At 37.7% G+C, this 13170-nt stretch overlaps 1 protein-coding gene across 2 annotated transcripts in view; it reads left to right on the forward strand.

Annotated features, from left to right (window-relative positions):
* Window positions 1-13170, forward strand: part of NT5C2 (5'-nucleotidase, cytosolic II) — a 101044-nt gene that overhangs the window by 81335 nt on the left and 6539 nt on the right. The window contains exons 4-11 of one of the 2 annotated variants that reach the window (XM_030334033.2): window positions 1225-1342; window positions 2615-2710; window positions 3038-3061; window positions 7440-7531; window positions 7668-7725; window positions 8763-8856; window positions 9485-9538; window positions 12097-12180. In XM_030334033.2, coding sequence (XP_030189893.1) covers window positions 1225-1342; window positions 2615-2710; window positions 3038-3061; window positions 7440-7531; window positions 7668-7725; window positions 8763-8856; window positions 9485-9538; window positions 12097-12180 — 620 coding nt within the window. The remainder of the gene's footprint in view (window positions 1-1224; window positions 1343-2614; window positions 2711-3037; window positions 3062-7439; window positions 7532-7667; window positions 7726-8762; window positions 8857-9484; window positions 9539-12096; window positions 12181-13170) is intronic. The other variant, XM_030334034.2, reaches the window with a different exon arrangement.

Genomic DNA, 13170 nt, shown 5'->3' on the forward strand with positions numbered 1-13170 from the left:
AGGCATACAGCACAGTGGTTTGATTTATATATATTGTGAAATGATTACCAAAATAGGTTCAGCTAATACTCATCTTCTCATATAGATAGAATAAAAAGAAAAGAAAGAATAAAGAAAAAAGTTTGTTTCTCCTTGTGGTGAGAACTCTTAGGATTTGCTATCTTAACAGATTTCTTATATATCATACAGTGGTATTAGCTGAAGTCCTCAATGTTGTCCATTATATCTCTACTACTTATTTATCATATAAATGGAAGTTTGTACCTTTTGACCACTTTCCTCCAATTCTCCCCCCTGATCCCTAGTCATAATTCTTTAATATCTGATTTCCAGTCCACATTCAGATTTCCGTAATTGTCTCAGACATGTCTTTTTATGGTTGATATTGCAGCAATAAGTTGTAAAATGCAATTAAAAAATTTTTTTAATGTTTATTTTTGAGAGAGAGAGAGTGTATGAGCAGGGGAGGTGCAGAGAGAGAGGGAGACACAGAATCTGAAGCAGGCTCCAGGCTCTGAGCTTGTCAGTACAGAGCCTGACGTGGGGCTCAAACTCATGAACTGCGAGATCATGACCTGAGCCGAAGTCGGACGCCCAACTGACTGAGCCACCCAGGCACCCCTGTAAAATGCAATTTTGATGGCTTTATAATATTTTTAGGGCTGTTAAGAAAGCAAGTTAATCCTGACAAATAGAATTATGCTGATCGGAGAAAGCATATAAAGCAACTACCAAGCCAAATAGTAATTGTAAAAATAATTTTTTTTTTAAAAAAAGCTTATTTTGAAGGATTCCTACACGAACTATACACATCAGCGAAACCTTCAACATATATAGACCTCTCTACCTGGTTTTCTATTTACGTACATTCTCATGGTTTATATCACAGCTGTTGTGCATATTAGTTTCTTTTAAAACTGCCTTTAGATTATGGGCATGAAAGAACAGATAAAGGAAAAAAAGTTTCCTAAGAATGAAAGAATTATTCTGAAATGTTTGATAATTCATCTTGTCGCTCTTGCTCCTACAAAAATATGACCTATTTCCACAGACTAACAATGGAGTTCTGTGATTACTTGGGACAGTACAGAACATGGAGTTTGAGGGAAAAGAAGAAAATGGCCTATTTAGGAGGAGGAGGGAGTTGGGAAAAAGTAGAAATTCACTCATTTGCCTTTTATTTTCATTGACTATTATTATAACGAGAACCTCCTCTCTGTGCAGTGTACAAGTCCCCGGAGTATGAGTCTCTTGGCTTTGAGCTTACTGTGGAGAGATTAGTTTCTATTGGCTATCCTCAGGAGCTGCTCAGCTTTGCTTATGATTCTACATTCCCTACCAGGTAATTTTTCAAGATTTCTTTGGATTAAGACCTTTCCCTCTGTCACCCAAATTAATAATTCCAAATGCATCTCTGACCCTGCCCACGGTCAAAGAAAAGAACCAGAAAAGATGGTTTGGTTTGTTTCTGGTTTTGTTATTTTGGTTGGTGTGGATTCTAAAATTATGGACTTTTCGTGTACGTTATATCTTTTGTGGGTTTTTTAAAATTTTTTTTTTGTTTTTTTTTTTTTACATTTATTCTTGACAGAGAGAGCACAAATGGGGGAGGGGCAGAGAGAGAGGGAGACACAGAATCCGAAACAGGGTCCAGGTTCTGAGCTGTCAGCACAGAGCCTGACACAGGGTTTGAACTAACAAACCGTGAGATCATGACCTGAGCCAAAGTCAGATGCTTAACCAGCTGAGCCACCCAGGCGCCCCATATCTTTTGTGTTTTTGAATTCAGCTTAGTTTATTGTTACTGAAGAAGATCTATTTATGGGAAAGAAAAATTATTAAAACTGATGGGCAGTAATCACAGATACTCCTTGCTTTCACTGTTGGAGATCAGTTACATGTTTTACTGACACACTTCAGTTGGTCAGTGGGAGCCTCTTGGCAGTTTGCATTTTTGGATTTGATAGGGAAGATTTAAGATTAAGAAAGATGGTGTTTGAGATGCCATCATATATGTCCCATATATAGCATCTATTAGAAGGAAATATAAGCCAGCTCCTTTCTCCAAGGAAATTAAGACTCTTTTAGAATGGAACCAGTGTATTAAGAAGAATTATGGTTCATACCTTGTTTAAGCTCTTATTCCTTATAGAAAACAGTTGTGATTATTTATCTGAACAGAGTAAATATTTTTTAGTTACTCTGGGTTTAGTTTTTTTTTTATTAAAAAAAGGTTTTTTTTAACGTTTATTTATTATTGAGAGACAGAGGCAGAGCATGAGCATGGGAGGGGCAGAGAGAGGGGGAGACACAGAATGTGAAGCAGGCTCCAGGCTCCAAGCTGTCAGCACAGAGCCTGACGCGGGGCTCGAACTCACGAACTGTGAGATCATGACCTGAGCTGAAGTCGGTCGCCCAACCAACTGAGCCACCCAGGAGCCCCTCTGGGTTTAGTTTTTAAGATTTTATTCACTTCATCCTCCAGGATTATATTGTTTGGGACATGCTTGAGTCTTCGTAAAGATTGAATAAGATGGCATTGGTTTATGATGATTGAGTAATACTACATAAGATTGTTGCCTGTATTATTGATGATGTCCTTATTTGCATATAGGGGACTTGTCTTTGATACACTATATGGAAATCTTTTGAAAGTTGATGCCTATGGAAACCTCTTGGTCTGTGCACATGGATTTAACTTCATAAGAGGGTGAGTACATAGAACTTTTAGCCTCTGTCTAGTGTTTTTATAGTGAAAAAATAATGAAGATCACGGGTCTCCCCAGATGTAATATACTTTCCTGTTCCCTCATCATTAAAGAACAATTTCTTTACATAAGGATATTTAACAATTATTTATTAGGCAGTTAGGACTCAAATGGACTTATATAGTTAGCAGTTACATTTTGTGTAAATTAAGTGGTTTCTAATTATATAGCATCCAACAAAGCTAATCCTGAAACTTGCCCAAAAAGAATTGTAGTGGCTTTGACTTATTTGCAATTCTAAGATTTTTATTTTCTCCTTTTTAATACAGTTCTCAGGTAGCTGCTCAGAAGAGGTATGTATATAAAAGCGCTTTGAAAAATGTAAAATTACAACAGTGTAAATGACTAAGATTTTTAACAGCTAATATATGATTTTTTTATATTCTAATGAATAGCTTCAGATACTTGATCATGTGGTTAAATTTTTTAAAAACAGGCTAAAAATGAAAATAGGGTAATATTTAAAACTAGAATAAGCTTTATTTTCATAATCAGAATATTTCCATTCTCCCTAACTCGGACTTTTTGCCTTAGTAAATAGTAGATAAAATTTACTGTCTACAGTGTTTTGGTCTACTATTTTTTGGTGAAACATCCCAATTTTTTCTTTACAAATCACAATACCACAGTTTGACATTTTTTTGTCCTCATAACTTTGCAATTATATATTTTCTCCACTATTATACTACTTAATTTACTACTGATACTGCATTAGGCACAGAGCAACACTTAAAACCAAAATAGATTATCTGTCAGTCTCTTGTATAACTTTCCTATATATTATTTTCAAAGGCAAAATAGTAAAAACCACACAGTCTGCATTGAAATTTTTAAAGAGAGAGTGTGTTTTTGGTAATTACTTTTTGTGATAAGAGGCACAAGCTAACTGAAACTGTACCAGAATATCATTTAAATCTGAGATCACAGCAATGCCCTGTTTGGAATTGAAGCATCTGATATAAGATTTTTCAGCTGGAATTACATAGGCTCAAAGGTTTCCACATAGACATAGTGCAAACAGTGTGAAGTAAACACCCCACCTTGACACATCTGGGCAGGCCTGTGATTATATCTCCCTCTCTTTCACTGCTCCTCTCATGAGGGGTTTGTTCAAGATCCATGAATATCAGGAGGCAGGATTTAGAATGTGAAGTGATTGCAAATAGTGTTAGCAGCCTAAGCTATTTTATAAATGGATATTGTACCATAATTCAAAATCTCAATGAAGATGAACCAAGGTTCTATTTTTTAATGTCTGAAAAGGGATTTTTGTGTTATGGAGAGGGGTAGTCAGAGAGGAAAAGGAAAGGAAGTTGTTCTATAAATGAGTACTGCAATTAGTGTTACTGACTCAGGATCCACAGATCTTCTTTCTTTCCCCAAATAAACTAATAAAGTTTCCAAATGGCTCCTTTGGAAGTATTTTTAGTAGTGTTTCAAAAATAAGCCATTCATTTTTTTTATTAAAAAAAATTTTTTTTTGATGTTTTTATTTATTTCTGAGACAGAGAGAGACAGAGCATGAGCAGGGGAGGGGCAGAGAGAGAGGGAGACACAGAATCTGAAGCAGGTTCCAGGCTCTGAGTTGTTGGCACAGAACCTGACGCAGGGCTCAAACTCACGAGCTGTGAGATCATGACCTGAGCTGAAGTCGGACGCCCAACCAACTGAGCCACCCAGGTGCCCCAAAAATAAGCCATTTATGAGTAATGCAGAATCATTCAAACAGCACTTAACACTCTATAGTCTTTAGAATCCAGAGGAAAAGCCTGTGGAGAAGGAGAGGCTGAGGATGGAGAGAGAGGGAAAGAACAAGCTATTGAAGCATACTGGTGGATGAGGCTGGCAGGGAGGTTAGGGCTCCATCAGGCATTGCTTTACACACCTTGCCAATGAGTTGGGGCCTCTTTTTTGGACAGGGGCAAAGGCCTTTAAAGTTCTAGGATGGGATAATGTTGAGATCACATATTTATTTCTACGAGTCACAGAAAGTTAGCAGTACAGTAGTCCATAACAGTTTTCCTCCCAGCTCCCAAGTCTAGCATTCCTTCTTCTGGGATACATTATCTGCCCCCAGTTAATATTTATTTTAAATATATGCTAGCTTGATTTGACAATTAAGAGGGCACAAGTGAGCAAAGGGCAGAGAGCGGGGGGAAAGAGAGGGAGGGAGAGAGAGAGAGAGAGATAAATAAGTGGGGCTCACTCAAAGCAGGGCTAATGTTTTACCTGAAGTGGGGCTCGTGCTCACCCAATGCAGGGTTCATGCTCACTCAGAGTGGGGTTTGAACTCAAAAACCATGAGATCATGACCTAAGCTGAAGTCAGATGCTTAACTGACTGAGCCAACCAGGCGCCCAACACTTAACTTAAACAGAATGTAATTGCTAACTCTATTTATAAGTCATTTGGGTTCTTATTGCCTAATAAATAACTGTTAACTATCCTTATGTAAAGGAATTACTTTTTAATGATGGAGAGAATAGGAAAGTATATCTAAGGAGACAGTGGCATCTTACTAAACCCGACTGAGGAAAGCATATCATTACTATTCCCTTCCACCTTAATTTTTAATACAGAAAATCTTAGAAGGCTAGAAAATGAGATATTCTACAAAGTTATTCCTTACTGGGCACTCTTATTTCAGAAGGGTGACTAAGACAGGGAGCTAATGTGATTTTCTTTTCCTAACTAGAATTTATGCCATTGGTAGTTAACAGACCCAAGCAGGAATTTACCAGGTTACAAACTGAGTACAAACTTTAAATTTGATGTCCTTTATTTAGGTTAGTTATCTTTATATATTCATTGTGAGAACTGTGCAGTTTTTAAATAAATATTTTATTTTTAAGCAATCTCTACACCCATCATGGGGCACGAACTGACAACCCCAAGATCTAGAGTTGCATGCTCTATGATCTGAGCCAGCTAGGTTCCCTGAGGATTGTGCATTTTTATGTTTTAGTTTTTCTCCCTTTTGGTTTCTCTCTACATTTTTTTTTTTAATTAATGCTGTCCCCTTCAACTTCTTGGAGTGTTTCATTTCACTCTCCAAGGTTCTTGGGCATCTCTAACAACTTCTGTCTGTTTTGCTGGCTTTTTTCCTTTTAACCCTAAATGTTCCCCTTGGGTCTATTTCAGTCTTCTGTTTTTCCTCTGCACCGTAAGTGACCTTATCCACTATAACAGTCTTCGTGGCTTCACCTTTTACCTATGTGTAGATGATCCCAGTTCTCTCTTAAGTCTGAATCTCTGTTTTAAGTTTTTGACCTTGTTTCTAATTAATCACCTATAAAAATCTGTTTACTTTCCAAAATAAAACTCCTCTTACACCTACTTGTTATTCAGTTTTCATATTTCTGTAAATGGTACCACCACCCTACCCTCTCAGAGACATCCTTATGTGAGCATCATCTTTGATTCTCATGTCTTCATCTGCCACAGCCAATCAGTCCCCTGGTCTTAATTCATTTTACCTTGGTAGTCTCTCATGATTAATGCTTCCCTTTAATTTCCTGTCCCATCACTCTAGGAGAGACCCTTCCTGCTCTCATCTAGGCTACTGCAATAACCACTTAACTGATTTCCCAGTCTTTTGTGTCAGTTAGTTTTTCTGCGTAATGAAGTACTTGAAAGCCTGTTGGCTTCAAACAACGACTGTTTTATTTAGCTTAAAATTCTGAGAGTCAGCTGGGCAATTCTGGGGTTGCTCAGCTGATCTGGAATGGCCTGACTCACATGTCTGGCAGTTGGCAGCCTGTGGTGGGCGTTCCTCATTTCTGTATGTAGCCTTTATGCTCCAGCAGGTTATCTCTCTCACTCACACAGCAGTCTGAGGTCCAAATGCAGCAAGAGTAAGCACGCCCCAATATGCAGGTGTTTTCAGAGTTTCTGCCTGGATCCCTAGTTGTTGCTGTTCAAACGTTTATTTGAGGGTGGAGAGGGAGAGTGAGCCTCTTAGCTGGAGTAACTGCAAAGTCACACATTACAAAGGCATGGAAAGAATTTGTAGCCATTTGTGCCACATATCACATTTCTTTCTCCTTTTTATCCTAAAACTGTTACTAATGGAGTATTATTACAGTTTAGCTCTGATGGTTTTATCCTTTTGTGTAAAGACTGTCAGTGGCACCAAAAACCTGTCGATGGCACTCTGAGTGCCTCTGAGTGAAAGATAGCAGCATGATCTGCCTCAATTCATCCTTCTAGCTTTATTTTCCTCTGCTCCCCTGTCTCTACCCAGTTTGGACTAGTTTTTGAATTGGATCTTCTGAGCCTTTAAGGACCAGCTTCTGTGCCACCTTTTTCATGAATCCCTCCTAGATTTCCCTCTTCTCACACCTACATTCACTTTTTTCTGCCCCTTAAGTTGAAATGGTCTCCTCTTCCTCAGTTTTCTCATAGCTCTCTGCACCTTTCTTGTGGCAGTTGTGATTTTTTACTTTGTGATAACTGTTTGTGTATGTGACTCGCCTCCCTTAGCCGACCGAGGGCTGTTTAAGGGCTGGAACCCGAGCTTGTTTATCTTCATAGCTACTCACATGTAATATTTAGACCCTGCCTTGCATGTAGCCACCAAAATATTTGAATGAATTTTTGAATGATGAATATTTCTCATGGTTGTAATGTTCATTTTTTGAATGTCAGTTAATTTAAATTTTTTTCTTTCAGACCAGAAACTAGAGAGCAGTATCCAAATAAATTTATCCAGCGGGATGACACTGAAAGATTTTACATTCTGAACACACTGTTCAACCTACCAGGTAGACTCATTCTGTGCTTATATTTACGGATGCTTTCCCTTCTTTTCATGATCATTTGTCTTTGCTCAAGGGAGATAATGAAATAAGTTTGAATTATTTCATTTATGTTTATGAATATCTGTTCTTCATTTTTCAGAGACCTACCTGTTGGCTTGCCTAGTAGATTTTTTTACTAATTGTCCTAGATATACCAGGTATGTATATAGTGTAATTTTCTTTTTCCAATTGATTTTTTTAAATTAATGTACAGGGTTTTAGAGAACTGGCCATTGTAGGTCTTTTCTGCTTTTCTGAAGTGAATTTAGTGCTAGTGAGAGATGCCACATTGCCAGCCTGAGAGATGGGACAGCACCAGCAGCTCCATGCAGGCTCTCACCTCCCACACGGCCCCCTCTCCTTGCCAGTGTGCTGCAGCCATGTTTGGAAGGGACCACTTCTGATTGGCTTCTCCTGGGAATGAAGACGGCCAGCAGAGGTGCTAATTGTGACAACTGAGTGGGAGGTTTGTGTGATGATTATCTGTCCAAGCAGAATTACACTAAAACCCCCCAACTCATTTCACAGCAGCTACCCGGGAGCCATTCAGCGATGACAGTTTAGTTTCATTCCCAGGCCCAGCAAGATTTGATTGAGGAGTAAATATGGTTTATCCTCCTCAAAGTAAAATTTTGTTTAAGTCTTGAACAAGGTATCCTATCCTTTTTAGGGCAAATTGTATAACCACTGCTGAAAGCTCAGCCGTATGTGTCAGAGTTGGCTAACTTATCCTGTCTAGGCCTTATCCGCTTCAAGGCACTAAATCTGGTGGGGCACCAAGTCACTAAGCTAAATAGAAAAAAGGCAATACCTTTGTACCTAGAGAAAACATCAGAAGAGTCAGGATGAAGAGCACCTAAATGACCAATTTTAAGTTTTAAATCTTTCTTTGATGGGAACCTGTTTCTTAAAAGTGATGAGTAAAAGAACATGATATTTTTGGAACTGACCTTTTAGGTTTCATTCAATATATTGTTCTATCACTTTGTATTTGTTCACAATTATTGTATTCCATTGAACACTGTAGTCCTTTCTGGTTGTCAAAATGGATTTTCGTTAGGGAGTAATTATTTTCCTAATTAGCCTAGTCTTTCCTTGTGATCATGGAATCCTTGGGTCCCCTGGGCAATGTTTGATATTCATTTTACTTACCCTCTTTTGGATTCCCTGTCATGTTTTTTTCGTCTTTGTATAGCTGTGAAACAGGATTTAAAGATGGGGACCTCTTCATGTCTTACCGGAGTATGTTCCAGGATGTAAGAGATGCTGTTGACTGGGTTCATTACAAGGTACCTGGGAGCTGCTGCGTCACCTGTTCACTCTGTGGCTTGTGTCTTGTGGTCTGACATTAACTTTCCAAGTGCAAATAGAGCAGAATTTTTCTTCCATTAAAAAAAAAAAAAAAAGAAAAAAAAAAAGGATTTGCCCCCTAGTGACAGCTCTCTAGAATACTTTTCTTCTTGTCTTTGTCCTACTTTCGGAAGTTATGCTGATCTTTCCTCCCGTGATACTGCTTGGCTTCCAGCTCTTACTTCAGTTTTCATTTCTCAAACTTAGAAGAGATTTTAGTATTAAGATTATACTTCCCCCTACCTTTGAGGATGATTATTGTTTGTTTTTTTCCAAATACCTCCTGTTTGACTAATACATTAACTAATTAAAATTATACTTACTATAAATTATACTGAATAAAATATGAAATACCTTTTGATTTCTTGTTTAAAATAAACATAGTTTTATATTTTAAATACCTTTTGGAGGCAGAGTTGCAGCAAATCACATCTGCTTTATCATGGCCATTTCTAGTTTATGTACTTTTCCATTTTGGTAAATACTTAAAAAATGCATTTGGGTTGATAGTAGTATAAACTGTTAAAAACTGATTTTGTTCTTATTTTCCTTTTTTTCTTCCTGTAGGGCTCCCTTAAGGAAAAGACAGTTGAAAATCTTGAGAAGTATGTAGTCAAAGATGTAAGTAATAAAGGGGAAAATAGATCTGCAAATCAGGGAAATCAATAACAAACCTATTTATAATGAAATGGATAAAGGAAGATACTAATTTGTCTTGATATAATATATGTCAAGTACAATCACCAGGAATTTTCAGCCAGAACATAGGTCTTAGTATAGTTTTCCCTGTTTGTTCCTTGGCAAGAAGATCCGGTATATCATTTGTCTTTTTAGCTCTAATGATAATAGCAGCTAGAGTAGTTACTGTGTGTACATCACTGTACTAAGTGATTACTTGCCCTTTAATCTTCCATATAACCCTGAGTGAGGTATTGTTACCTCTGCTTTGTAGATAAGCTGAAGGGGGCTCCTGGGTGGCTTAGTTGGTTAAGCGTCTAATTCTTGATTTCAGTTCAGGTCATTATCTCATGGTCGTGAGATCAAGCCCCGCGTTGGGCTTTGTGCTGAGTGTGGATCCTGCTTAAGAATTCTCTCCCTCTGGGGTGCCTCGTTGACTCAGTTGGTTAAGCATCTGACTCCTGATTTTGGCTCAGGTCATGATCTTGCGGTTAATGAGATTGAGCTCCACATTGGGCTCTGTGCTGATAGCATGGAGCCTGCTTGGGATTCTCTCTCCCCCTCTCTCTGCCTCTCCCCTGCTTACACTTGCACTCTTTCTCTCTCTCTAAAAGACAAAAATGCATTAAAAAAAAAAAAAAAAAGATTCTCTCTCTCTCTCTGCCCCTCCCCCACTTGCACTCTCTCAAAAACAAAAAAAAATAATTTTTAAAAACCTGAGGAACACAGGTTATATATAATTTGTCCAAGTTTATACAGTAAATTTTTTAAATCTGTAGTTTATGGAATTGTGCCAATGTTAATTTCTTAGTTTTGATCATTGTACTATGTGTAAGTAAGATCTTTAATATTAAGGGAAGCTAGATGAAGAATATGGGGAAAAAATCAGGCTAGTTTAATTAACATATAGTGTCGTATTGGTTTCAGGAGTAGAATTTAGTGATTCATCACTTAACATACAACATCCAGTGCTCATCGCAACAACTGCCCTCCTTAATGCCCCTTCCCTCCACCCCCAGTAACCCTCAGTTTTCTATATTTAAGAGTCTCTTATGGTTTGCCTCCCTCTCTGTTTTTATCCTATTTTTCCTTCCTTTCCCCATGTCTATCTGTTTTGTTTCTTAAATTCCACATGAGTGAAATCATATGATATTTGTCTTTCTCTGATTTACTTTGCTTAGCATGATACACTCTAGTTCCATCCATGTTATTGCAAATATTTGGCAAGATTTCATTCTTTTTGATTGCCAAGTAATACTCCATTTTGTGTGTGTGTGTGTGTGTGTGTGTGTACACGTATGTACACACAAATCAATCACATTTTCTTTATCCATTCATCAGTGGACATTTGGGCCTTTTCCATAATTTGGCTATTGTCGATAGTGCTGCTATGAACATTGGGGTGCATGTGCCCCTTTGAATTAGCATTTTTGTATCCCTTGGATAGTAGTGCAATTGCTGGATCATAGAGTAGTTCTATTTTTAACTTTTTGAGAGACCTTTGTGCTGTTTCCCAGAGTGACTGTACCAATTTGCATTCCAACCAGTGGTGCAAAAATTTGGAATTACTTTAATGTAAGAAGGAAACACAGCTCCGAGATGAGATACTTCCTTTTCTCACAGAGTGTGAGTAGTGGAATGCAGTATTTTTTTCAAAGTACTTTGATACAGATTTCTTAGTGTTTTCAGTCTTTATGCTTCCTTTTTCCCCTCCACTCCTAATTCCACTCTTCTTTCAAGAGAGAACACTGAGGGGTTCACAAGAGGTCCAGGAGAATTTGAGTGAAGGAACCTATTTAGTGTGAGAGAAGGAAAAGCTGCTTTTCTTTCCAGTCTCATCAGGAGTTAGAATTTCCTCATGTGTCTGCAGATGGGTCTGAGCATTTCTAGGTTCCATCCTGCACATGGCATTTCATTCTACAAGGTATACAAGAGAAAAAGCCTACACAGGGAAGCCATATCTTATGCTCTCCTTGTATTTTGCTGGTGATGTTTAAAATCAGCTTCTCCTCACCTTTAATATACCTCATTCATATACTTTAAGAGATTACAAGGTAATTTAAACTCCTTCCTGAGGCAAACATGAGGAAGGTAGAGATGGTTTTATTTTTCAATTTAATTTAATTTAATTTTATTATTATTTTTTGTAATCTCTACACCCAGTGTGGGGCTCAAACTCACAACCCTGAGATCAAGAGTTGCATGCTCTTCCGACTGAGCCAGCCAGGTGCCCCAAGGTGTTTTTAATAAGCATATTTAATAATATATCTAATAAGCATATCATCTGTATGTGTCATTTTATATATACACCTATATGTTATATACACCATGTATACTGCTAGCTTAATACTTCACGCATAATGATAATATGGTCTTTTAAATGTAAAACTCTGAAATCAACCAACCCTCAAAGCTCATCCCCTATGCTTACTCAGGTAGACAAAAGTTGAAGTGACTGTGTATTTGTGGTTTAGTGTTTCACTCATCATATTACATTTCAGGGAAAACTGCCTTTGCTTCTGAGTCGAATGAAGGAAGTAGGGAAAGTGTTTCTTGCCACCAACAGTGACTATAAATACACAGATGTAAGTGCCTAATGTTCATACTTGTTTATTTACACAGAGGAGTTACTTTGGCCTAAGGAACTGGGAATGAAGATCATGAGGACACTCGTTAAGTGAGGGTATTTTTTTGCCATATCATTTTGAGAGCAGAGTGGAAAAAGAATATATAGCTTAAGGGCCACATTGGAGTGGTTCTCAAATTTTTCTAAATATTTCTTTTGACTTTTCCCTGACTACAGTTGGTTACTTGAAGGTTTTAATTTGGAGGTTGTTTAAAACCTTTGTGCTGATTTTAAAAAGGCTTCTGTGTCTCTTTGGTGCATCATTTATATCAACTTGAGAAGTCACACATTTATTTACTGCATATGTGTAAATGCCCTCCCTGCTGCTGGGAGCCAGATAGCAGAAGATGGTGCAAAGATGTTTGGACTCTTCGCCATCAAAATTTACTACCTTTTAACTTAGACATTTCTTTGCCAGGACTAAAGCATGTTGAAAAGCGAGCTTAACTCCTTAGCCTCATCTTATTTTTGCTAAGACAGTTACAGGCTTATAGTACTAGCAAGAAGCCCAATGCTCTGCAATTCTCTTCATGCAAAATCTTGATTTAGAAATCTGGTGATTTGTTGGAGTAAGCAGTCTTACAAAGCCAACAAATCTAATGGTTCATTGGCTTGGTTAGTCTAGAAACAATAAATAGTAAGGAGGCCAACGTATATTATTTCCACGTGAGTCATTAGTTTTGTCGATGCCCTGACCTCAGATACCAATTCCAAATATGTATTCCAGTCCGTTAAGAGGATTTGGTAGGGATATATGGATGAAGTGTACAAAATTACATCCTAGAAGCCTATGTCCTACTGAGAATGTCAGCTGTAGTTGTTATGTTGAAGCATTAATTTCTGGCTTCAGCTGCCATGATTTCATAAACTTAGGGGAAAAAAGAATGTGATAAATCCTGTATTGAAAAAGGCACGTCATATGAAAAGGTTGGGTTTGAAGTTTTTTTTA

Source organism: Lynx canadensis, chromosome D2 (assembly GCF_007474595.2).
Source record: "Lynx canadensis isolate LIC74 chromosome D2, mLynCan4.pri.v2, whole genome shotgun sequence".
NCBI lineage: Eukaryota > Metazoa > Chordata > Mammalia > Carnivora > Felidae > Lynx > Lynx canadensis.